At 39.9% G+C, this 23,848-nt stretch overlaps 2 protein-coding genes across 2 annotated transcripts; one reads left to right on the top strand and one right to left on the bottom strand.

The window, feature by feature from the left end:
* The first annotated feature begins 315 nt into the window (after positions 1–315).
* On the top strand, positions 316–11,408 carry LOC139447711 (monocarboxylate transporter 14-like). The gene is made up of 6 exons (XM_071229162.1): positions 316–529; positions 6,880–7,090; positions 7,687–7,830; positions 8,401–9,216; positions 10,393–10,443; positions 11,151–11,408. The coding sequence occupies exons 2-6, from the start codon at positions 6,892–6,894 to the stop codon at positions 11,321–11,323; spliced, it is 1,383 nt and encodes a 460-aa protein (XP_071085263.1). The 5' UTR covers positions 316–529; positions 6,880–6,891; the 3' UTR covers positions 11,324–11,408.
* A 6,338-nt stretch (positions 11,409–17,746) lies between these two features.
* LOC139448031 (monocarboxylate transporter 12-like) lies at positions 17,747–21,259 on the bottom strand. The gene is made up of 5 exons (XM_071229533.1): positions 21,061–21,259; positions 20,273–20,416; positions 18,589–19,377; positions 18,332–18,382; positions 17,747–17,913 (listed from the first exon to the last, which is right to left on the bottom strand). The coding sequence occupies exons 1-5, from the start codon at positions 21,257–21,259 to the stop codon at positions 17,747–17,749; spliced, it is 1,350 nt and encodes a 449-aa protein (XP_071085634.1).
* Between the last annotated feature and the right edge of the window lie 2,589 nt (positions 21,260–23,848).

Raw genomic sequence — 23,848 nt, 5'->3', positions numbered from 1 at the left:
CGCCCGGGACAACAGCATGCTTGTTGCAGATGTCCTGGTGTCTAAATAAAACATGATGGAGGCATCTCTCAAATGTTTAAACATACCCGCTATCACAACAATGTGAATAATGTTTCCGAAAGGTAGAACGTCGCGTGAGATTGCTCTAGAAATCAGTATGTGACCCTATTGAATTCCCCAGTCAAAAGACATCAGGTAGGCTTGTTTGCCAGGCGTATTTATCCTCAAAACTAGGGCCACTTCGTGAGAGGGTATAACGATGCAGAGCGACGCCCTAATAGAAACGTAACTGTACCCCGCAGTCCGACAGTGAAGAAGAACACCATTGTAACCATGACTCTGAACAGAATATCCCGTCAACTCAACCTGATTTGACCCGTATCAACATTTCTGGTAAATACTGTTTCAACCGAGTAGCGCTCAGGTGCCTGACAACTCTCATCCACATCACACCAGTACAAAGGCACAGACGTACCTATGGAGACAGGAGTCAGGTCCAAACTGAACATAACTGGACAAGAAATAAAAGGTAAGAAGTCGGCTTGCAGCCCGTGTGTGCTCGTATCTTTCATGTGATGAGAGGAATGACACTTAAACGAAAACGGTATCGACAGCAACGGATGTCAGAGTCCATAAATGTACAAGCTATCTCCCGGGGACACCAATTATTTTGTATTATACTTTTCTTTTTTAAAAAAAATATTTTTATTTAATTCAGTATATGACATTACAGACTTATACATGGAGTAGCACGTCTTGTAGCATACTTGTTAGGTATAGGTTACCTCTACAGCAGACAGCAGGTCAGCAAGTTTAAGTTCGCTACAGGTGTCCATCCAAGTTTACACATGGTGAAAACGGGCAAATATTTGCCAGATTTATAAACTAAGTGTGGAGCTCAATCCTTACAAATTGATTGTTTAAAATAAATAATTTTTAAAGAAAATATATAAAAAAAAAGAAAAAAAGAAAGAAAGAAAAATAATAATAATAATAATAAAAAAATAGAGACAAATTAACTCTTTTTATTTTGTTTTGTATTATACTTGATAAATTGAGTGACAGGACAGTCGATCAGACAGTGATCGAAGACAAGATAAAATGTCTCTCGAAACCCATTATGATTTGTTGTTTGTTTGTTTGCTGTTTAACGCTACACTCAGCAAAATTCCAGCTATATGACGGCGGTGAAACCCATTATAAAGGACATAATATATTATATGTATTTGTAGATATGACTGAGAAAGTGACTCTGGATCCGATCATATCAGTGATAAAACGAGTCACCCAAATTAGCAATATGACAAAAACAGTTCTTTGATGGTTGGACACTGTTGCTTCTTCATCAACTCAACAAACAATACCATGTACATTATATATGTGAATCAGAACCAATCAGATCTCCTTCACCTTAACACAATTTTGAAATCAAGATGGCCAACCACATTGTCTACCGACACCACGAAAAAACTGAAACTAAAGTGAACAACCGAATGTCAAGAGCCAACCAAAGTCTTAAGACAATTCTTACGAATAAAAGCATATTGTAAGTGGTAGCAGTATAATGAGGCGTTCCGCATTAGGTGGTATAAACATAATGGGGGACGCATGAAACCATATGTACGCTTCGTGGTAATGTTACAACGATTGTATCTTATCAACCTTCTATTATCTGCCATTTAATTTATATATTTTTAAATTCAAAACTGACAGGAAATAGCTGTTCGATTGAGCTGTGGTTAACTTGAGCTATGTCACGCGACGTTCTTTGACTTTGAATAAGCGTGCGGCATTTTGCTTAGAAACTAGGTATAAGGGATTTATTCTCCAGCTTAGAAATCCACGTTAGGTCTGTTTTCGTCGTGGTGGGGTATAAGGGCTTTATTCTTCTGCCCAGAAATATATTTCCTTCCCAGGCAGAATTCATCGTATTTTATCAAGAGCACGTGAACCAATCAGATCCCATCATTTTGACATGGAGGTGTGATAAGAAGTGTCATGTCAACGTAATTAGGTGTTCTTTACCAGATGTGTGTTTGCAATAAACGTTCGTGAATGGTTTTCACCATCCTGTGCTAACATCATTCAAACCACTGTTGGGTTCTTTTATTCGTAAATTATAATTACTGTAAACTACGTTTATAACGAGCACTCTTATAACGAAGGCGGATATAACGAACTTTTTGTTGTCCATTTACTGTTTATATGCTTATAACTAACTATGGATATAACGAACTAAAATTAGTGTATTACAGGGGCGGTCGGGTAGCCTGGTGATTAAAGCGTTCGCTCGTAACGCCAAAGACCCGGGTTCGAATCCCGACATGGGTAACATGTGTGAAGCCTAATTCTGGTGTCCCCCGCCGTGACATTCCTGGAATATTGCTAAAAGCGGCGTAAAACCATACTCACTCACTCACTCACAATGACGAAGACCGTGTGACGAATGAAAAAAGATCACTAAACTGCATGCAGAGCATATAGGATATATTTTACGATTCCTGTAAAATACTGAACCGAACCGACAGCGAACAATCCCGAACGAAACAATTTGAAAAATGAATTATCTCGAGTACAGGGATGATTCTCCAGTCTGTTTTGAAGAAGTGTATATGAGGAAGAATATATCAGGTTTTACGTGTTCGCAAATGTGTATTTAAATACATATCTGATCATACGAAACAACTTCAACCATGTCTATTGTCCGAACGGTTAACGGGGCACGGGTGGCCCAGTCGTCTAAGGCGCCGCAATTCGCTGTGCAGAGTTGCGTCCCTTGGGCACGCCAGAAACCTGTGATTGTGGGTTCGAATCCCGGTTCGCCCTCATTGTGTTTCTAGGTTTGTCAGCACCATACCCGTGCTCGTGGGTTTCACCGAAGTTGTAAACGTCTAAGACCTGCATCACTTCAGGCTTTCCTCCCACATTAAGCTGACACGCCGTGATATAACTGGAATACTGTTAAAAGCGGCGTTAAACCCATCTCACTCAATCACTCACTCTGAACGGTTAAAACTGTTTGCTCGGCTGGCCACACTCTCCGGTCTGGTTCCCTTCAGCGCACCACACGAATCTTCCAGTCCTTCTTATTTTCTCTCTCGTGTCTAAGGTCGTTAAAGTGGTTCAGTGACTGATATATTGCCTCTAAACAGGGTACTGTAACCCTAAACAACTCGTTCCATAAGTCGCTGAAAAAAGGAAGATATCAATGTTGGGTTTGACGTATTTGGATTGTGAATACAGTTTCGCCTCGCCTGCTGTTTAGAAATCATGGAAAAGGACATCCTGTATGAATGGGCTGCGTTTTGTGGTGAGCATGGCCATTCGTGTAACATTTCTTGACGGTTTCTTTTGACTTTTCATTTCGGACAGATGTTAAAGATGAAATTGCAGTGTTTTTTATTGACAAACACGTGTACCTTGATATACTAATATAGAAATGGTATGTGTTTCGTCGTGAATGTCACTGGATGGGACGACTGCCTTTACGTATGTGTCAATATATTTAGACTTTAAATATTAACTCACTCACTCAGTATATTTCGTGACCATAACCAGAGAGTTGAGAGAATAGGTCTTGAAACTATTTCCGTGGAAAACTAAAATCTGTCTGAATATGTGTACACTCGATGCTGTACATGATTATATTTTCTTTGATGGGCATTTAGAAGTTGGTGTACTCAATAAGGATATGAATTTATGGATGAACAACTTCTTTATTACAATTAAGAGCGACGTTTCGGTGTAGGTTCTAACACCGCTATCAAGCATTGAGTTGTTGTTGCATTAAGTGTTTCAGAGGTCGCCTTCTGCCTGGGCAATTTCGGCTGACCTGTCCTTCTTTGGGACACCTGTGTGTGAGAAGGGTACACCTATCTATTGGGAGTTTGGTGTTCACAAAATTTCTGTTTTTGTATTGATATGATTTATATTTTCTTATATTGATATGATTTCATTTTTATCCTTGGCAGCTCTGTTTATATACGTTCGAGTAGCTGTCCATCTCTCAGAAATAGAGGAGCAGTGAATGTGGTTGGCAAGTATATATACAAGTGGGAGGCAATGTAGAGTAGATATTGTTATACTGGAGTAGAGACGCCTGTTATGTACACACAAGGGTAGTGATGCAAATCATCGGCGAAGTCAGTGACATAAACAAAGGATGAAGCCAGTAATATAAACAACGGGATTATTGCTGATTGGGGTCTTTGATGAGTTGATGGTACGCCGGGAGGTTTACCCTCACTTTGCCAGAAGTTCCCTTTGTACAGAAGGGATTAGTGGTTACACCTGACTGATTAGTGGTTACCCCTGACTGAGCGTGCAGGTCCAATATATTCCCCGTGTAATTCTATCCGGGGTGTACAACCATGAACTATATCTAGCCTAAGATTGTCAGGTTCAAGTATAAGTTGCAACACATTCAACAGTCAATGAATATGTTATATTAACTAAAAACAGAAACCAAAAAAAAAGAGATAGCCTATCACTTTACTGTCGCTAAAACTAACCGTTCCCTTATTTATTTCCATCAGTATATATAAGAACGTGGGATGACATCGAGCAGAGAGTGAGAGATTTTGTAAGAGAAACACTGATGGGTTCTGCTGATTCCATTCAAATTGATACGGCTCACCGTCTTCATGCTAAATCGGGAACCATCTACATATTTGGGACACGATGACGTATCAACCAAGCCAGGGATCAATTCTTACCCATATATTCTTGGTTACTGATCGGTTTGTAAGCTTAGAAGGCAAAGTGTATGTTTAGTTTAAACATGTTGTATTGTTGAAAAAGACAATGGGATTGGATACAAGTGCAACCTTATTGTCCCATTCTCTGTGAACTAAGATGGAAATACAGACCATCCGATATGTTGGTCAGCGTCCTATCTTCAAACAGTGGATTTAAATAAGTGTAACCGTGGCTCCACTGAAAATAACACTTCTTCCAGTGAGTGTGATAAACCAATTGAAATTACTTATATGAACAATATTTGTACTTGGAACATACACTACATACATGTATATGTACACCCATACGTTTCTCTGACATAGGAACTCACAGAAGATATTGGAATAGATATTTTACACAGTACACTTCTTCGGATTCCATACATATCTGAGGATATGTGCAAATTCATTATATACGGAGACTTTAATCTCTGAACTGCAAATTAACCTGATTTCATACTTGACGACCCGTGGCATATTCTACCTGGAGATACAGACTATGCTTCTGATTGTGAGTAGCACCCGCTCACCAACTCTGGAGATTTGATCAGGATTACAAATAAAACGCTGTCGTTTTCTTTGCCACATTCCAACGTGCAGATAACGCGCTGAAGCACCCAGTTCATATGTGGTAGACATTGGTGCCGATAGGGAAAGACGTGCTTACGCTTATCGCGAAAACCCGGTGTCTTCACTGACGTTCAGTGATCACTTCATGTAATTGCCGGGGCGGTCGGGTAGCCTAGTGGTTAAAGCGTTCACTCGTCACGCCAAAGACCCGGGTTCGATTCCTGACATGGGTAAAATGTGTGAAGCCCATTTCTGGTGTCCCCCGCCGTGATATTGCTGGAATATTGCTAAAAGCGGCGTAAAACCATACTCACTCACTCATGTAATTGCCTCAGCTATTTTGCCTTTTGCGCCCGGTGAATCTATTTCGTCAGATGATGGCGATTGGTTGTGCTCGGGCGTTGACATTAAATCTCTTATATGAAAACTTCTGTTGCTTCTACATATAATTGCACATAATTACACAAGGGATAAGGTTAGGGCAATTAACTAATTCCTTTGTGATTATACCATAGGATCGTAGCTTTGTGTTGTGAAGAGTATTTGAAGCCATCAAACTTTAGAAATGTATTTTCCTAGATATTTGAGTATCTTGTGTTTATAGTTATCGAGGCAGACATCGCAATTGATGACCAATATTGACGTAGCCCTAGCATTGCACGTGTGTGTATCGTATTGACACATCTCCAGCATGGCACGTGTGTGTATCGTATTGACACATCTCCAGCATGGCACGTGTGTGTATCGTATTGACATATCTCCAGTATGGCACGTGTGTGTATCGTATTGACATATCTCCAGCATGGCACATGCGTGTATCGTATTGACATATCTCCAGCATGGCACGTGTGTGTATCGTATTGACATATCTCCAGCATGGCACATGCGTGTATCGTATTGACATATCTCCAGCATGGCACGTGTGTGTATCGTATTGACATATCTCCAGCATGGCACATGCGTGTATCGTATTGACATATCTCCAGCATGGCACGTGCGTGTATCGTATTGACATATCTCCAGCATGTCATTCCCTGCAGGCCATAAAGTTTCACCCCATTGGTTGGGGACATTGATACGTATAGTGTATTTGGGATTGCCTCCTTCCTAGTGTTTCTTAATGTTTGGATATAGCCTAATGGATCTGTATTTGAAAGGAGGAGCCACACAACCTTGTGAGTTTTTCTATCTTTGAGTAATCCTGGAACATGTTATGTTTTTCTAGGATGGAGGACAGGCCGCATAAATGCACAGTACTTACCTAGAATGGCAAGCATTTGCCTCTTGGCATATCTTCAGGTTATTATGTGATATCCTTGACGTATATAGTGTACTATTTGGGATGTGTCTTTTGACATATTGCTATTCTAAAACCTGTCACACTTCGTGTTTATCAATGAGGCGTCTAAATAGGTCGTTGGTCTTGTTGATTGCGTGCCATCGTATACCATGTGTGTGGATCGATGCAATCTCTGGATTGTGGCCAAGAGTCAATTATCTAAAGACACACAACTGCACTATTGGTGAGGGTGGCTTTACACAGCAAATTAACAAATCGTGTTCATATTTTCAGCAATAACTTGGTATGGAGAGTACATCGAAGAACATCGACGGAGGCTGGGCGTGGGTCATCCTGACATGTGGATTCTTTTGTATGTTTCTGAATGGCTTCATGTGCTATTCTGTGGGAGTCATCACCGAAGCATTGCTGGAAGAATTTGAAGGAGATCTTGCTGTTACTGCTGCCGTTGGAACATCTATTATCGGAATCGAAAATTTGTTAGGCGAGTTCAATCATGCAAATACTATTTTCAGATCTGTGACATTAATGTAGCTCTCATCCTATTATATACGCAGCTGTTCATAACATTCCCCAAATACATACAGTATTTAAGATTAGAAGAATACTTCCCCAATACTTCAAAACAAAGCCGTACTGTTGGCACTGAACGCGTACAAATAATACCAGTTCTGTAAGGGGCACTGGCGACTCAGTCGTCTAATGTCCCACTATTCGCTACGGTCTTAAACCAAACTCACTCACTCACTCACTCACCAACACAGTAGCGAACTTGAAATCACCCATCAATCACAAGCGGTTGCATGGCCAAGTTAATTCTTCTTTGACCAGTATTACTACCAACCATAAGCCAAAAACGGTACGGTGCAGGTCGCAGACGTCTTTCGTAAAAAATATTGGGAGCATAAATATGTTACATATTACATAACTTGGGCGACTCTGGGAGTCAAATCGACGATAAGACCAGCGTGCTACGATTTCAGGTCTACCTGTCTGAATTCTATATTTTTTCTTTCACATCATAGGGTTTTGTAAGCACCTATGTGTTTGTATATTTAAAACATTTTTTATTTGTTTCAGGACCGTTCATTGGCATAGGCATTAATATATTCGGATGTCGCAGTTGTACAGTATTTGGAGGTGTCATTGCGATGTTTGGACTCGTAGGTGCATCATTTTCAAAGAATCTATCATCAATGATGGGTACCTTTGGCATTGTGGGTGGTATGTACTTTTGTCATTTACTTTGTATAATGGGACAAATAGCTAGCAAGAGGAGTTATTTATACATTTTCTACTTTATGTTTCAGTTATGGCGAAGGATTAGTATTATAGTTACTGGTTACTTTATAACTATAGGATTCATCCCATTGTCCAATGCTCTTTTTCATCGAATTTAAAGGTTTTCATTGTATAAGGAAAAGTGTCAGTGTATAAGGAAAAGTGTCATCTATATGTCTGACGCCTTCATCTTTGTTGATTCCCATATAAGTGTCGACAATATCCTAGCATGTGTTCATGAATCACTATCAAGTTGTTACGATACGAGTAACAAGGTGTTCGCGAAAAGGTGCATGGCTCTTGCCCAACCGATGGCACCCATAACATACAAAGTAAATTGTTCACATGAAAAAAAACAACAGAAACATTTGGTAAAACAATAAATAGGGACTTGATCATCAGACATGATAAGAAATTCAAGCTACAAAAAATGCATAGTTTGTTGAAGGACCCTAGGTTGATTTCGTATATTCCTGTTCAATAGTAAACTTTGAATCAATATCTTTTCTTTAGGTATAGGATATGGTTTTGGCTTTCTACCAGGGAACGTGATGGTCGGTTTGTATTTTAAGAAACTGCGCCCAATAGCAGCTGGAATAACGATGGCCGGGGCAGGTCTCGGAATGTTTGTTGGTCCGCCTCTCATTCGCTACCTCATCGACATGTACAGCCTTCAGGGAGCTTTACTTGTCATCGCAGGGATTGCCCTTCATTTCTCCGTATTCGGATGTCTAATGAGACCCTTGAAAGAAAATCACAATAAATCAAAATCAACAAGCAGTCCACGTTTAGAATCTCAGTCATGCACGCTTCTTTTGACAAAAAAGTGGACAAAAACGAAGGAACGGATGGGTGGCAGATGTTCTTCAAGGATATGGAAGAACTACGGCTTCTTGTTATACGTCCTCAGCATCTTTGGATGGAATTGTGCAGAGTCAGCAGTTTTGTTGCATCTTCCAAACTATTGTATACAACAGGGTTCATCAAAACAAGAAGCAGCTTTCTTGTTCACGATTATGGGCGTAACTAACGTGTTATCCAGACTTTTTACTGGGTTCGCGGCCAATGACGAACGTGTGAGTAGCTTGATTCTCCACATGGGACAAATGGGTGTGGCGTCCTTCTTCACATCACTCTTCCCTCTGTACTCTCACGCGTACAGTGGGCAGGTTGTGTTTGCTGCTGCGACGGGTATGTACATAGGGGGAGTAAATACTCTCTTCACGCCAATACTGTTTATGTTGTTGGATAAAGAGGATCTAGCTTTAGGATATGGGATGGCATACTGCACTGCTGGAATCGGATACATGACTGGTCCTCCTGTTGCAGGTAATGGCTATTTTGTGATGTATCGTGTTGAAATATTATTGCCACCAGCATACCCCTAAAAAACACTCTTAATCTATCACATATGAGTTGTGGTGGGTAATGGGGCCTCTAGATAGTGGCAGCAAAAGGTGCAATGTCAGCCCTTTGACGATTTACAAAGTTTCATTCGGGTAACAAAAATAACACACACGATCCTGTCTTCTTTATAGTCGAGGCATTTCTTGCAAGGTAACAATGTCGTGAACAACTTTTGTTCCGAAAGTATACCTCTGTGCATGAGGATATGCTTTGTAGCTGTGAAATAAAGGTTGAATGACAACTGTGCCACTTTTAGCTCATGTTTGTGGACTGTAAACATAGAACAGAAATAAGTATTGTCTCTCGGAGAGTGAAATTGTACCAAGCTCAACACAAACGTCTAAACATTGGTTTCTGACATCACTTCAAGAAGAAAATAGTGTTGTCTCTATCCCACAAGGGGCAATGGGGCACATTAGAACTGTTTCGTCATATAGCAGTGAATATAAACCTTTAAATGAGTCCTGTAAAGCATTAAGAAGAGACAGGCATCAGACAAATTGATTGAATGTGAAATTGATGCACACAAAAGGCTCCTTCTCTGGAAACAAAAAGTAATTTATGGCATTATTTTTCCATCTCAGTTTTCACAAGTCGTCATTGCAGACACTATTTAGAAAGTCGAAAAGCATGGAGTAAGGGCTGTAACTCTGGAATGAAATATTTTACGGGACCAATTTCCAAACTCAGTCTTGACAAGTATCTCTTAGATAAGCACGCAAACTTTTATTCATGTAATTTTAGTAATTTCTGAGAAAACTTGTCACCATTGCGCGCAGTGTGTACAAAGTTGAAATGAATGGAGCAAGGGCCGTAACTCTGTAAAAATAATTTAAGACACCAATTTCCGAACTCATCTAAGATTAAACCAGTAACATCAGTGTATAAATTTTCTTTTTTCTAACTTAAATAGTTTTTGAGAAAATTTGCCTACTTTGGGAAGCGGATGGACGAACGGAAAGACGTATTTTAATAGATACAATGAGACTATCTGAAGTACTCTGTATGCAGTTAGACTCTTACAAGCGCACGTAAAATCCGAAACTAGGCGACAAAGCAACTTCAACATCTGAGGCATAACATTTTCTTTTTATCCAGGTGCCATAGTTGACAGCGGAGCGACGTATACACAAAGCTATTTGTTTGCATGTACGTACAGGCTAAGGTCAACGCTGGGCGAATCCACGCAACGTTCCGCGAACCGTTTTTGGTTTACTTGGAATAGAATGTTGTTGGTGTGATTAAGTCTTCCACCTACCAGTTCGCGCAACGTTGAGCGGACTCGTCCATTTGCCCCAGCTGGGGTACATTTCTGTATCAGTATATTGGCCACAGTACATTTCTATAGCTGTTGGACCCGTGAAGATTCCGGGGTAGAATAGGTCTTCAGCAACCCATGCTTGCCGTAAAAGGCGACTATGCTTGTCGTAAAAGGCGACTAACGGGATCGGGTGGTCAGGCTCGCTGACTTGGTTGATGCATGTCATCGTATCCCAATTGCGTGGATCGATGCTCATGATATTAATAATTGGATTATCTGGTCCAGACTCGATTATTTACAGACCGCCGTCATATAGCTGGAATATTTCTGAGTGCGGCGTTAAACAACGAACCAACCAACAACTATAGCTGTCTTCATGATATTGACCCTTTAAGCCCCATTGATAGTTCCTAGTGTCTCGTATGTTTTTCTCCTATGAATTCGAACTCAGTAGAATAACTTTCAATTTATTTCCATTTTTATGACATTAAAAAAAATCAAACATTTGTTTTAAAATCGTGAACATCTTATAAAATTGATTTCCTCTTTTGACTGAATGATCACAAGATTTCTGACTACTTTTTCTCACTTCCAGCATCCATGTTCCTGCTATCTAGCATGCTGATCATGCTCATTCCAATTGCTCAAAGTGTGGACCAGAAACTGATTTCAAATATGAACCAAGACATTTCCGTGAATATGGAGGAAGAGGTGAATGAGGGGTCTAGATGGTTGCCAGAACAGGATGGGTCTTGTGGTAGTTCGTAGATGAAGGACATACTGATACCTGCTTGGAAACACCATCCAGTGACAGTGATTGAGGACAGAAGCTAGATGCTAGTGATAAAGACGAAGCCATATTACCTGTTTGGCGAAGTGATTGAGAACAGAAGCTAGATGCTGGTGATAAAGACGAAGCCATATTACCTGTTTGGCAAAGTGATTGCGAACAGAAGTTAGATATTAGTGCTGAATATAAAGCCATATTGATACCTGTTTGGTAAGAACATTCAGTGATGATGAGAGACTGAGAACAGAGGCAAATTGTTTGACGTTTGTTTGTTGTTTAACGCCGCACTCAGCAATATCCCAGCTATAAGACGGCGGTCTGTCAATAATCGTTAAGGGACCAGACAATCCAGTGATTGACATAATGAGCATCGAGCTACAACTGCCAGCAACTGGCCAGCGAGCTTGACCACCGTCCGTCCGTCCGTCCGTCACATTTCATTTACGGAGCAGATCTTTAAAACCGTACCATATTTCTTCACCAAACTTGGCACATAGATAGTTCTAGTGGTGAACTAGTGCCTTTTGATAGTTTGGGATTTAAAAAAAAAATTTTTTTCGAGTTTCCATGGCAACGACTTTGATTTAGACTGAAAATGGCGGTAGTCCTCGTTTCCGGAGCAGATCTTGAAAACCGTACCATATTTCTTCACCAAACTTAACACATAGAGAGATCTAGTGGTGGACTGGTGCCTTTTGATAGTTTGGGATTTAAAAAAAAAGAAGTTTTTCGAGGTTTCATGGCAGCGAGTTTGATTTAGACTGAAAATGGCGGTAGTCCTCGTTTCCGGAGCAGATCTTGAAAACCGTACCTTATTTCTTCACCAAACCTAACACTTATATAGATCAAGTGGTGGACTGGTGCCTTTTGATAGTTTTAAATTTTTTTATTTTTCGAGGAATATAGGAATGGGTGCTGTCCGTCCTTGTTTCCGGAGCAGATCTTGAAAACCGTACCATATTTCTTCACCATATTTTTTGCACATTGATGGGTCTAGTGGTGAACTAGTGCCTTTTGATAGTTTGGGATTTAAAAAATATATATTTTTCGAGTTTCCATGGCAACGACTTTGATCTAGACTGAAAATGGCGGTAGTCCTCGTTTCCGGAGCAGATCTTGAAAAACGTACTATATTTCTTTACAAAAAGGCCAAGTGAACAAATAATCGTAAATAATCGTGTCTGGAACAGACAATCCAGTGATTGATATCATGAGCATCAATCCACGCATTTGGGATACGATGACATGCATAAACCAAGTCAGCGAGCCTGACCACCCGATCCCGTTAGTCGCCTTTAACGACAAGCATAGTCGCCTTTAACGGCAAGCTTGGGTTGCTGAAGACCTATTCTACCCCAAAACCTTCACGGGTCTGATCCAGACGGCGACATTGAGACACATTATACGGCTGAATGGTCCCCCCTTCCCTACCAGGAGCCGTATGTCTTGAAGTCGAGTGATGGATCCGGACTTGGTAACAATATCTCAAAACATGATGTTTGGTTTTTTAAACTTCACTTTTCTGGTTGTCTTTAACTCCTGATCAGTTGAACATTTGTCAAGGTCTCCACGAGTTCGACACAGCGAGGTTCGAATGTATAGGTGCAAAAAGAAATTACTCGAGCCGTTTTCGGATGCCACAGGTATCCCTTAGGTTAGTGGAGTATGATGTTGATAAGATATATGATTCGTGTATCATATGACAATTGACAATAACGAGTACCGTAATGTTAGTTAAAGCATATGCAATTTTCCAAGCATGTGTAGTCTGTCTTACAGACCCTGATAAAAAATTTATATCAAATACAGCCCATGCACGTCTATAGTGTTTGGCAAGTAAATGAAGAGAGTCACTGGGCTCCTTTTTATTATATTTTTATTAAGATAACTGAAGAACTGTTTTTATGTACGATATGTTCATTTCAGAGACTAGATTTTAGTCTAAAGCATGTGTAGAACCCCCAATTGCGTGGATCGATGCTCGTGATATCAATTACTGGATTGTCTGATCCAGACGCGATTGTTTACAGGCCGCTGTCATATTATTGCTGGAATAATACTGAGTGCGGCTTAACAACAAACCAACCTACTAGAATGCTTAGCATAATCTGGGAACAGATTCAAAAGGCGGGAAGTATCTGGAAGAAAGGATTTACTGCACAGCGATGTCTTTCAAAGTATTCCTTGTAAATGCATACTATACATGTAATGATGATATGTAATGATGATATATGTCTATCTGACGAGGGACAAGATTACACAGATATTTTGACGCAGTATTGTTCATCATTTATTTTTTGCAATATAAAGATAGTTTCTTGATTTCTCTTACGTTCCCAAGAGGCTGCAGACCTGTCTACACATAAATTACTATGGTTTATACCCCCATGTTGGTCTTAAGGCATCAAGATGAAGTTGTCCAAGAGTATTTCCCGCTGTCGTGTACAATAATCCGATATGTTAGAGATATGATCGATTATATGCAAACAAGTAAGATAACTACCTTGTTTCTAGCATTTTCCTGGTCACGCGTTATTCTAAACTTCTCAAGCAATTACACAGAGGACCAGTTTTCTTAAAAACATTTCTGATCTGTTCATGCTTTTGGACGTCTTCTTACTCCTAAACGTTTATAGGATGCTATCTCACTAACAGTCTTACTTTTCCTAGACAAAGGATCTTCATGACCAGGTGGACGCTTGCTTGAATGGATATAGATGTTACCACCATGGAGACATTGTTTCAAGTACAGGTGCCACGAGTGAATCATGGAATGCATCTTTGTAAGGGGCCTTTGAAGATTCGGGTAGAATTGGTCTTCTGCAACCCATGCTTGCCGTAAAAGGCGACTATGCTTGCCGTGAAAGGCGACTATGCTTGCCGTAAAAGGTGACTATGCTTGCAGCTGACTACGATGATCCGACTACACATGAACATGAACATTTGTTGTTGTGATACCTGGAGTCAACAGAAGGTGACGAAACTTGGAAGAAACAGAATTTCTAATAAGTTTTGGCTTCTAAAGTTTGAAGGCATGATCTTCAATAAAACATACTTCATTGTAATCTTCACCATTATCAAAATTAAAATTGACTTTTTTTGTATTTAGGATCGTAGTTGTTTAATGAAGAGTGTTTAGCTACAGTTTGACCTATACAATTTGCGACGTCAGATTTATCTTTTAACATGTCATGACCATCTTTGAGATGTTGAATGCTGGAAAAATAATTATAACCCTGACCTTTATTTCTTTGAATCAAATGCCACACCTTTCACACAGGTGTATATGAATTGATTTTGGATACATACTTTGACAATATTTAACTGTAGGGTGTCAGCGGAAATACGTTTCTGCCGTTCGCGTATACTTTCTAACCTGTTTGCAATCATCGGTAAACCATAGTTTACGAATGTGCGGATTTACAGATATACTTTTCAGAGTTGTGAATACCTGAACAGGGTCGTGGATATTTCTGTAAGTATCATGTTTTATTGTTTCAAATCAAAGCGTAATGGCCAATTTACTTGATTACAATTAGAAAATTGTTGAATGAGGCTCACCTGTTGGGTTAACAGTTCATAGTACTGTAAGGAAATGGTCACTTCCACATAGGTTTTTTGTTTGTTTGCGGGTTAACGCCGCACCCAGCACCGTGTGAGCTACATGACGGCGGTCTGTAAATGATCGAGTTTTGACCAGACTATGGAATCATTAAAGGATAGCACTATACATAACAATACATGATAAAAAAGGGCTATAGATCGCCAGCCACTGAAGGTAGATCACCATACTGGGGACCATGTGAATCACTGGATTGTCTGGTCCAGACTCGATTATTTACAGACCGTCGTCATATAGCTGGAATATTGCTTAGTGCGGCGTAAAACAACAAACCAACCAACCAACCAACCAACCAATACTGGACCTTTGCTACCTGCATGGACCCCAGCAGGATTTACATCATCCCTTCTGATTTGGGTTATTATTAACACATTATTCTACGATTAAAGGACGTTGTGAGAATAAATCTACTTTGAATGACGTGGTCTTACATACCCTATCCGGTGGACAATCATTTTACACTACTTCAACCGCCTTCGAGGATACAGCCACTAACAATCTAAGTTATCACATTAATTCTGCCAATTATAAAATATCCTGCATTTTACGCACAATATAATAATTAAAATCAAAATTCGATTTATTTCAACAACAAAAACAACTAAATGAGACCTTATATTCAAAAGATCCTTTATAGATGAAACTTTGAAATAGGTATCCCTTGTGAAGAAAAAATCGACACAGTCAAGATTCTTTCATCTTTCATCACAAGGGATACAGGACGGAGGATCCTCATCTTGCACAAAATACTTGTGTGTATATCTTGTTTGTTTGTGTGATGCTTAACCCCGCACTCAGCACTATTCCGGCGATATGACGGCGGTCTGTAAATAAACGAGTCTGGACCAGATAATCCAGTGATTGACATCATGAGCATCGATCTAAGCATTGGGAAATAATGACAAGAATAGTCGCCTTTAAGGTGAAGCATAGGTCGCTGAAGAGTTATTGTACCCCGGGACTTCACGGGAATATCTTGAATGGCCAACACGACGTCATTAAATAAGTAGTCAGAGAAAATATTATTGTAAATGTAAATATTTATCGGGATTGACTTCAATATGTATTAGCGTTTTATACGCGGACTCTCGCTACATATTACTTCCGAGCCGGCCATATGATGATGGTTTGGATGCGAGACAAAGGCAAAAGAGTTGCATCAGCCGGAACTGTTATTGACCATGGCGATGGGACGGACCTACACTGGTCTTCAATGTGCCTTTAGAACCGGAGAAGCTGTTATCCATTCAGCAATATTATCTTCTAGAGATAATATGGTATTTGTGTACGTGGAATTAAAAAATGGATATGTTTGAGAGAATATTTGATACATCTTTAATACACCTAAATTAGCAGAGACTCCTGCAAACATGAATTAAAATGGGACAGGTTAGTAATTTAATATTATGGTGTCCAATTGTATAGTGGTAAACCCAAGAAGAAAGTAATTCAGAGCAATGGGGATCACTTCATGCCAGCCATTGCCATTACCAGCCTGGCCTGTGAAAAAATAGTATTGTTCGTAGATATAAACATGAAAACAATTAGTTTGCTTTCGTTCATAAAAGCTGGAAAAAGCATGCTCACATTTCATATTTCAATATTCAATTAGATTAATTTCATCTCATAATGGAGAAATAATTATGTGTAGAACATCCTTGGAATACTCCATAACAGCAAGAAGGTCATACGAAGCTATTTATATCTTCTTCCTAGATGTGACTCTATAATGTCATTCACTCACTAACTCTTCTTCATAGCATTTATTAACAGGCCATTAAAAGTCGGAAACTCTCGCAACGAAGAGAATCTCGCGAGATTGCCCAGAAGCCCTTCTTCGTCAAGGCCTGAGACCTGATAAGAGGTCGAGGACAAGACAATGGGATAATCGGCGCATTTAACGCTCGAATCTGCAAAAGTAAGTGTTGTGACGAACGACCACGTAGATGGTCAGAACATGGATGATTCAAGTTTAAAGTCTCGACCAGAACCTTGACCGTCCTCCGGCCGTAAAAGAAATAGGAAGAGCGTGCGACTCTTGCCAGATTCTCAATTTCAAGGCTCTGATGTCTGGTGATAATTCGGATAGCTTGACATAGTAATACTGGCATAACCACCTTTGTAAAGGGTCAATCGATATTATTCATGACAAACATCTCAATTCACATCAACTTATCGTATTGCTAGTCACACAAAGAAGGTACCAGAGTGTTTCCTGGTATGACTGGTTCGTCAGTTGTTTAAACAGTCACTTTTTACGGCAAGCATAGGTTACTGAAGTTTCAACCTATTCTACCCCGGAATCTTCAAGGGTATGAAACTATTGATTATTATTTCAGATTTTAGTTAAAATAAATTTGACAGTATAGGAATAAGGAATAATAATACACCATCACTTTTAGTTTATTCTGTCAATATGATGTCAAATTGTTTTTAACGTAAATCTGTGATAATATAGTACTGTCCTTTGGTGACATGTCTTATACAGTATAACTATATTTATTGTGAATGTATATATTTATCTCGTCACAATATGGCTGAAATATTGCCGCTTAGACTTTCACCTCACTCACATTATAGTCATATCAGTCATTGACATATATAGGGGAGGTGAGGTAGTCTAGTGGTTAAAGCGTTCCCTCGTCACGCCGAAGTCTCGGGTTCGATTCCCCACATGGGTACAATGTGTGAAGCCCATTTCTGGTGTCCCCCGCCGTGATATTGCTGGAATATTGCTAAAAGCCGCGTACAACCATAGTCACTCAATCACTTAAAAATATCAGCTGGAATTTGTCAACCCATACATCACACATGTTTCCTCCCCAGTCTCCTCTGACAACTTTGTTGCAGACATCTTCTTGTTTAACGTCGAGACAGTGTGTACATCCCTGTTGTGGACCAGTGGTATGACCATCATGATTACACTAGACAGCAGGAACATAGATGCTACAAGTAAAACAACGACAGAGATGGATGCCTGCATTTGCAACAATTACGGTGTTGGTTAACAATCGTTGGACCATTGTCGAAATTAGAGATAAGTGAATGATAGAGATTTGCAGTTGACATGGCAAAATGTGGTCCAGATGTAACATTTATTTTTCATTTTGATCACAGTGAGTGAGTTGGGTTTTACGAGTTTTGCAATATGTCAGCAACATCATAGCGAGGGAACACCAGAAATGGGTTTCACGCCATTCCAATGAAAGTAGATATTGGTATATTAATAGCTTCAAGGAAAATGATAGGGGTTTGCATGAGAAAATGGAGTGTTACTTACTGCAAAGTAAATTTGGACATAGGGAGAGGAAAAAGGGACGACATTAACACATAACGTGTACTTGTGCCGTATGTGTTTACATACCTGCAAAAAGATAACTTTCTGTATACGTTGCTCCGCCATCAACTATAGCTCCTAAATAGAAAGACAAAGGGTTATCTGGTTGAAAGATACTTGATTTAACTGAAGCTAATATTGAAGTTGTATTTTTGTCATCACATCACAAAGTTTGCGTTACATGAACGTTTATGGTGCAGCGTAATTCATTATAATTCATCCCTCACTGAAGAGAGGGGATGGGCTGGTGCTTCGTTATGTTCTAGGAGTGTATTTATCTTTACCTGCAATAGGAGGGCCAGACATGTATCCAATTCCAACTGAGAAATACACCATTCCAAATGCTAATGCCAGATCCTCTTGATCCACCAGCTGAAACACGATTGGTGTAAAAAGAGTGTTTGGTCCTCCTATATACATCCCCAAAGCAGCAACATACAAGACCTGTCCACCGTATGTGTGAGAGTACAGAGGGAAGAGTGATGTGAACAGTGCAGCCACGCCCAAAAGACCCATGTGGAGAATCAAGCTACTTACACGTTCGTCATTGGCCGCGAACCCAGTAAAAAGTCTGGATAACACGTTACTTACGCCCATAATCGTGAACAAGAAAGCTGCTTCTTGTTTTGATGAACCCTGTTGTATACAATAGTTTGGAAGATGCAACAAAACTGCTGACTCTGCACAATTCCATCCGTATATGCTGAAGATGTACATCAAAAAGCCATAGTTCTTCCACACGCTGGAGGAGCATCTGCCACCAATCCGGATCTTCATTTTATCCAATAACCTTTTCCTGAAAGATATACATGCTTCCCCTGAAGGTCTGTTGTCCTTTTTAAGAGGTCTCATCAGACAACCACATACACAGAAATGAAGGGCAATCCCTGCGATGACGAGGAAGGCTCCCTGAAGGCTGTACTTGTCAATGAGGTAGCGAACGAGAGGCGGACCAACAAACATTCCGAGACCTGCTCCTGCCATCGTTATTCCAGCTGCTATTGGGCGCAGTTTCTCAAAATACAAACCGACCATCACATTCGCTGGTAGAAAGCCAAAGCCGTATCCTATACCTAAGAAAATTAATAGTGTAAGGAAACTCCAGATCACAACAAGCACCAACATGATGCGTGGTACATGTATACAAATCAGATAATTAAGTTTCACGAACTAATATTCTAATCTAATTTCATGTCTACTGATACGTCTGTAGCGCAGCCACACCACCTAGTTAGCATCTACATATACTTTGTTTAATGTTTGAAAGAAAATTCGATTTAAACGCAACTTGTCATCATGATGTGAAGCACAGCTATACCACAGGTTGTCTTTTCACATTGGATATTTGTTTTGATAAATTATACTGAGACATGTACAGTGCATTTCAGATTGGTTTAAGACACCAAGTATCTTTATTTTTATGTTTGAAAGTTCGCTTGTCTCATTTCCGTGATCATGGGTTTCGCCATAGGGTTTGTTTGTTTGTTGTTAAACGACGCACTCAGCAATATTTCAGCTATATATGACAGCGGTCTGTAAATAATCGAGTCTGGACCAGACAATCGAGTGATTGACATCATGAGCACCGATCTACACAATTGGGATCGATGACATGCATCAACCAAGTCAGCGAGTCTGACCACCCGATCCCGTTAGTCGCCTCTTACGACAAGCATAGTCGCCTGTTACGGCAACATGGGTTGCTGAACCCTATTCTTCCTCGGATCTTCACGGGTCTTAGGTGTAAACCTCCCTTATGTCGCTTACACGTTGTGTTGTAGCTGTAGACTGTTCTAAACAATGTCAATGCAAACTAACCTACTCGCTATATCTAGGATAGAGATAAATTATAGTGTACATTGTGCTGCATATTCTAATCTATTGAATCTAATGACGACATGTGGTAGATCATATGCCTGCATATGCAGGGTATATCATTTTGACATCATTAAACACACAACAACATGCCTGTAACAATACCAAGAGTCCCCATTGTTGATGGCAGGTTACTTGAAAGTGATGCCCCAACCAGTCCAAACATTGCAACGAAACCTCCAAATAGTGTACACGTACGACAGCCTAAAATGTTGATGGCAATTCCGATAAACGGCCCTGAAACACATGACTTCGTCAAATGCATACATTCATATATCGAATGGATATTCGCTCTATAGCTGAGGCAAGCTTATGTTTATTCCAGAATTATCAATGTCAAAACGCATTGCAAAATTGTGAGTGGTTTTATTTGTTATCGATGTAATCAGTCTTCACCTGACATGCTTTGTTTTGGATGATTGGTTGGTTGGTTTGTTGTTTAACGCCGCACTCAGCAATATTCCAGCTATATGACGGCGGTCTGTAAATAATCGAGTCTGGACCAGACAATCCAGTGTTTGATATCATGAGCATCGATCCACGCAATTGGGATCGATGACATGCATCAACCAAGTCAGCGAGCCTGACCACCCGATCCCGTTACTCGCCTTTTACGACAAGCATAGTCGCCTTTTACGGCAAGCATGGGTTGCTGAAGACCTATTCTACCCCGGACCTTCACGGGAGAGACAAGCATGGGTTGCTGAAGACCTATTCTACCCCGGAGTCTTCACGGGTCTGTTTTGGATGAAGGCTCACAAGGTGTAATGTTTATGAATGTCTGCTAATACTGTATTTCATGTAAATCTTAAACATCAGATTAAATGGCTACGTTTTACTGCTCAAATTGACCTTTAGTACAAATGTATACCAATACCAACCTGAGAGGCTTTCGATGCCGATGACAGCCGATCCAACGGCAGCAGTAACAGCCAGGTTGCAATCAAATACTTCCAGCAATGCTTCGGTGATGACGCCCACTGAATAGCACATGATGCCATTCAAAAACAAGCAGAAGAAGCTACCCGCCAGGATGACCCAAGCCCAGCCTTTGTCGATGTTCTTTGATGTAATCGTCATCCTAAGTTATTACTGGAAACGTACATACAATATGTAATGCTTGTAGAAGAGGAAAGACATTAAGCTTAATATTCCGAATCTGTTAAATGTTATAATTGTTATGTAAGAATTTTAGAGTAACTATGTTTGTAGTTGTTTTCAGTGAGTGAGTTGGGTTTAACGCCGCTTTTAACAGTATTACAGTTATATCGTGGCGTGTCAGCTTGATGTGGGAGGAAAGCCCGAAGTGATGCAGGTCTGAGACGTTTACCACTTCGGTGAAACCCACGAACACGGGTATGGTGCTGACAAACCTAGAAACATCGGGGCGAACCGGGAATCGAAGCCACAATCATTGGTTTCTGGCGTGCCCAAAGAACGCAACTCTGCACAGCGAATCGCGGCGCCTTAGACTTGGTCACCCGTGCCCCCAGTTGTTTTCAGTGGCAGTAAATACTGAACTATTAGTGAGTGGAGCTTTCGAATGACATAATACTATACTTTATGCGATTGGAGTAATTCATGCTTGTTGTATATATGAACATGATAGGTTTGATCGATCGAGACGTTTCGGGATGAGACAGTTTCTAGGAGGCAGGCTGTGCCTATATAAGAGCATCAAGGGGTGATTCGATTCCTTTTTCGACCTGACCTTTTTCTAATACTTAATTGGAATATTCGTGTGTGCACTTAAATAATTTTGGGCCTGTTACGTGTTTGAACAATTGTAGGGCCTTTTTCTCATGGAAAGTAGAACTGTGCGTTCGAATGTAATTGACTGATCATACGACCATTTGAACATTTCCTCCTGTGCGAACCGATATTTGGGTTAACCTCTGTGTTTCACCACGTATCGGAATACACAACAAGAAATAAGGGATACTAAAAATAGATAAATGCAAGGATAAAGCAGACAAGTATACAATGTATACAATGTCAAATATACATAATTGATATTTGGCTATAGATCACCAATAACCAAAGGTAGGTCACCATACTAGGTACCATGGGTACTTACGATACTTCTGCTACCTACATGGTAACCAAGCAGGATTTACACCATCACTCTGGCTACTGGTGATTGTCAGCAAGTTTAAGCCAAATCAGTTAAAAACAACAAGAATTGTACGATTAAAAACATGGCAAATGAAAAATACTTTGAATGAAATAGGACTTATGTACCCTCCCAGGGGGACAATTTACGCTACTTCAACCCCCTTTGTCACGAACAATCACAGTTATATAATCATTTTACCAAATAAATTTATATTCACAGAAAGTATTTGAGACAAGTGGAATAAATACCATTTAGATTCCAGAAAAAATAAAGGATTTGCTTGACATTTGCAATCTCAGAAAAGAACCATTTTCAATTCTGTCAAAACATTTGATTTTTCAATAAAATCACGTCATTCCATGGACCTTTTGTTACAAAATCATGTTGACCTTAGATATAGTTATATATCAGGTACATATACAGGTTCAGGTCAATTTGTCAAAAATGAAAGCAAATGCGCTCCGAGGTGTACTGAGAAAACAATACGAAAAATGCTGGACTTCCTCAATGATAAAATCTATGTGACATTTGGACGTAAGACATTCATGCTCAGGTCAGCAGTAGGAATCCCCATAGGCATCACCTGGGCTTCTCTTCTTGCTGGACTGTTCTTTCAGCATATGAATCGGAATTTCTGCTCGGATTGGCAAAATGAAAATAGGTAATTCAGCCAAGACGTTTACATTTAGCTTCATGTAATATCGATGATCTGTTAGCGTTGAATAACCATCAAAAAGCCAATTCCTTTCCACTGACTTATCCACCAAAACTAGTAATTATGCAGACCACTTTCATATTTAGATATATGCATAAATATTCAGAGTGACAAAACATTCTCCACAAGGTGGGGCAGGATACATTCTCCTTTTCGCGGAGAAGGCCTCGTAAGTGTGTCACTTGTGCCTAATCCATTTGGTTTTCCGCAATAAAATATGTTTAAATCAAAATCCTATTCGCGAACACCTTGTGTCGTCAATATGTGATAGTGATTCACAAAGTCATGCTCATGATATAGCCGGAATCATACAATCGAGAATCGGAATCGAGATTTCCCATGAATATGGAAAGGATTGTGTTTCTTTTCTTTATATTCACTGAAGGAATTTGAGACAGGTGGAATCTGTTTCATGTGGATTCTCAGAAACAGGTGTATGACTGATGTCAGATCTTGTTTTTGGCAGGTCATAGGACATCTTGAGGCAGAAGCTATGTGATATTTCAGTTGAATTTTGTTCACCTGTGGGCATGTTCGACTAAAGGGCCAAAGAGCCCCATAAACGAATGTCGGAATTGCGCTCGTCTGTGTATTAAGATTATTAAGCATTGTAACATAAAAGTAGGTATGTTCTCTGATCTGATTGGTTAAAAAAACTGTTGTCGAATGAGCATAACATCGCTGAATTTTTGGGGTCTCATCACCGTGTATGTATACATTAATTAATGGAACTATTTTTGAAATCATCAACATGGAGGAACAGATGGAAATTTACCCTGACTTCCACATCGGAGATTTCGATGAAATATTGAGTGATTGGGACGACGAGACATTTTCT

Source organism: Haliotis cracherodii, unplaced genomic scaffold (genome assembly GCF_022045235.1).
Source record: "Haliotis cracherodii isolate W230 unplaced genomic scaffold, xgHalCrac1.p SCAF_7, whole genome shotgun sequence".
Lineage (NCBI taxonomy): Eukaryota > Metazoa > Mollusca > Gastropoda > Lepetellida > Haliotidae > Haliotis > Haliotis cracherodii.
The sequence above is the reverse complement of the archived record's forward strand: the minus strand, read 5'-3'. Positions and strand labels throughout refer to the sequence as shown.

What these genes read in the sequence shown, in the direction of transcription:
- LOC139448031 (XM_071229533.1), bottom strand. Translation starts at nt 21,259, where the DNA reads ATGACGATTACATCAAAGAACATCGACAAAGGCTGGGCTTGGGTCATC. An exon ending in GTCTGGCCCTCCTATTGCAG is followed by an intron (nt 18,383 to 18,588) that starts GTAAAGATAAAT and finishes CTTTCTATTTAG; the next exon opens with GAGCTATAGTTGATGGCGGA. An exon ending in AGAAAGTTATCTTTTTGCAG is followed by an intron (nt 17,914 to 18,331) that starts GTATGTAAACAC and finishes TTTTACTTGTAG; the next exon opens with CATCTATGTTCCTGCTGTCT.
- LOC139447711 (XM_071229162.1), top strand. Translation starts at nt 6,892, where the DNA reads ATGGAGAGTACATCGAAGAACATCGACGGAGGCTGGGCGTGGGTCATC. An exon ending in TACCTTTGGCATTGTGGGTG is followed by an intron (nt 7,831 to 8,400) that starts GTATGTACTTTT and finishes TCTTTTCTTTAG; the next exon opens with GTATAGGATATGGTTTTGGC. An exon ending in GACTGGTCCTCCTGTTGCAG is followed by an intron (nt 9,217 to 10,392) that starts GTAATGGCTATT and finishes CTTTTTATCCAG; the next exon opens with GTGCCATAGTTGACAGCGGA.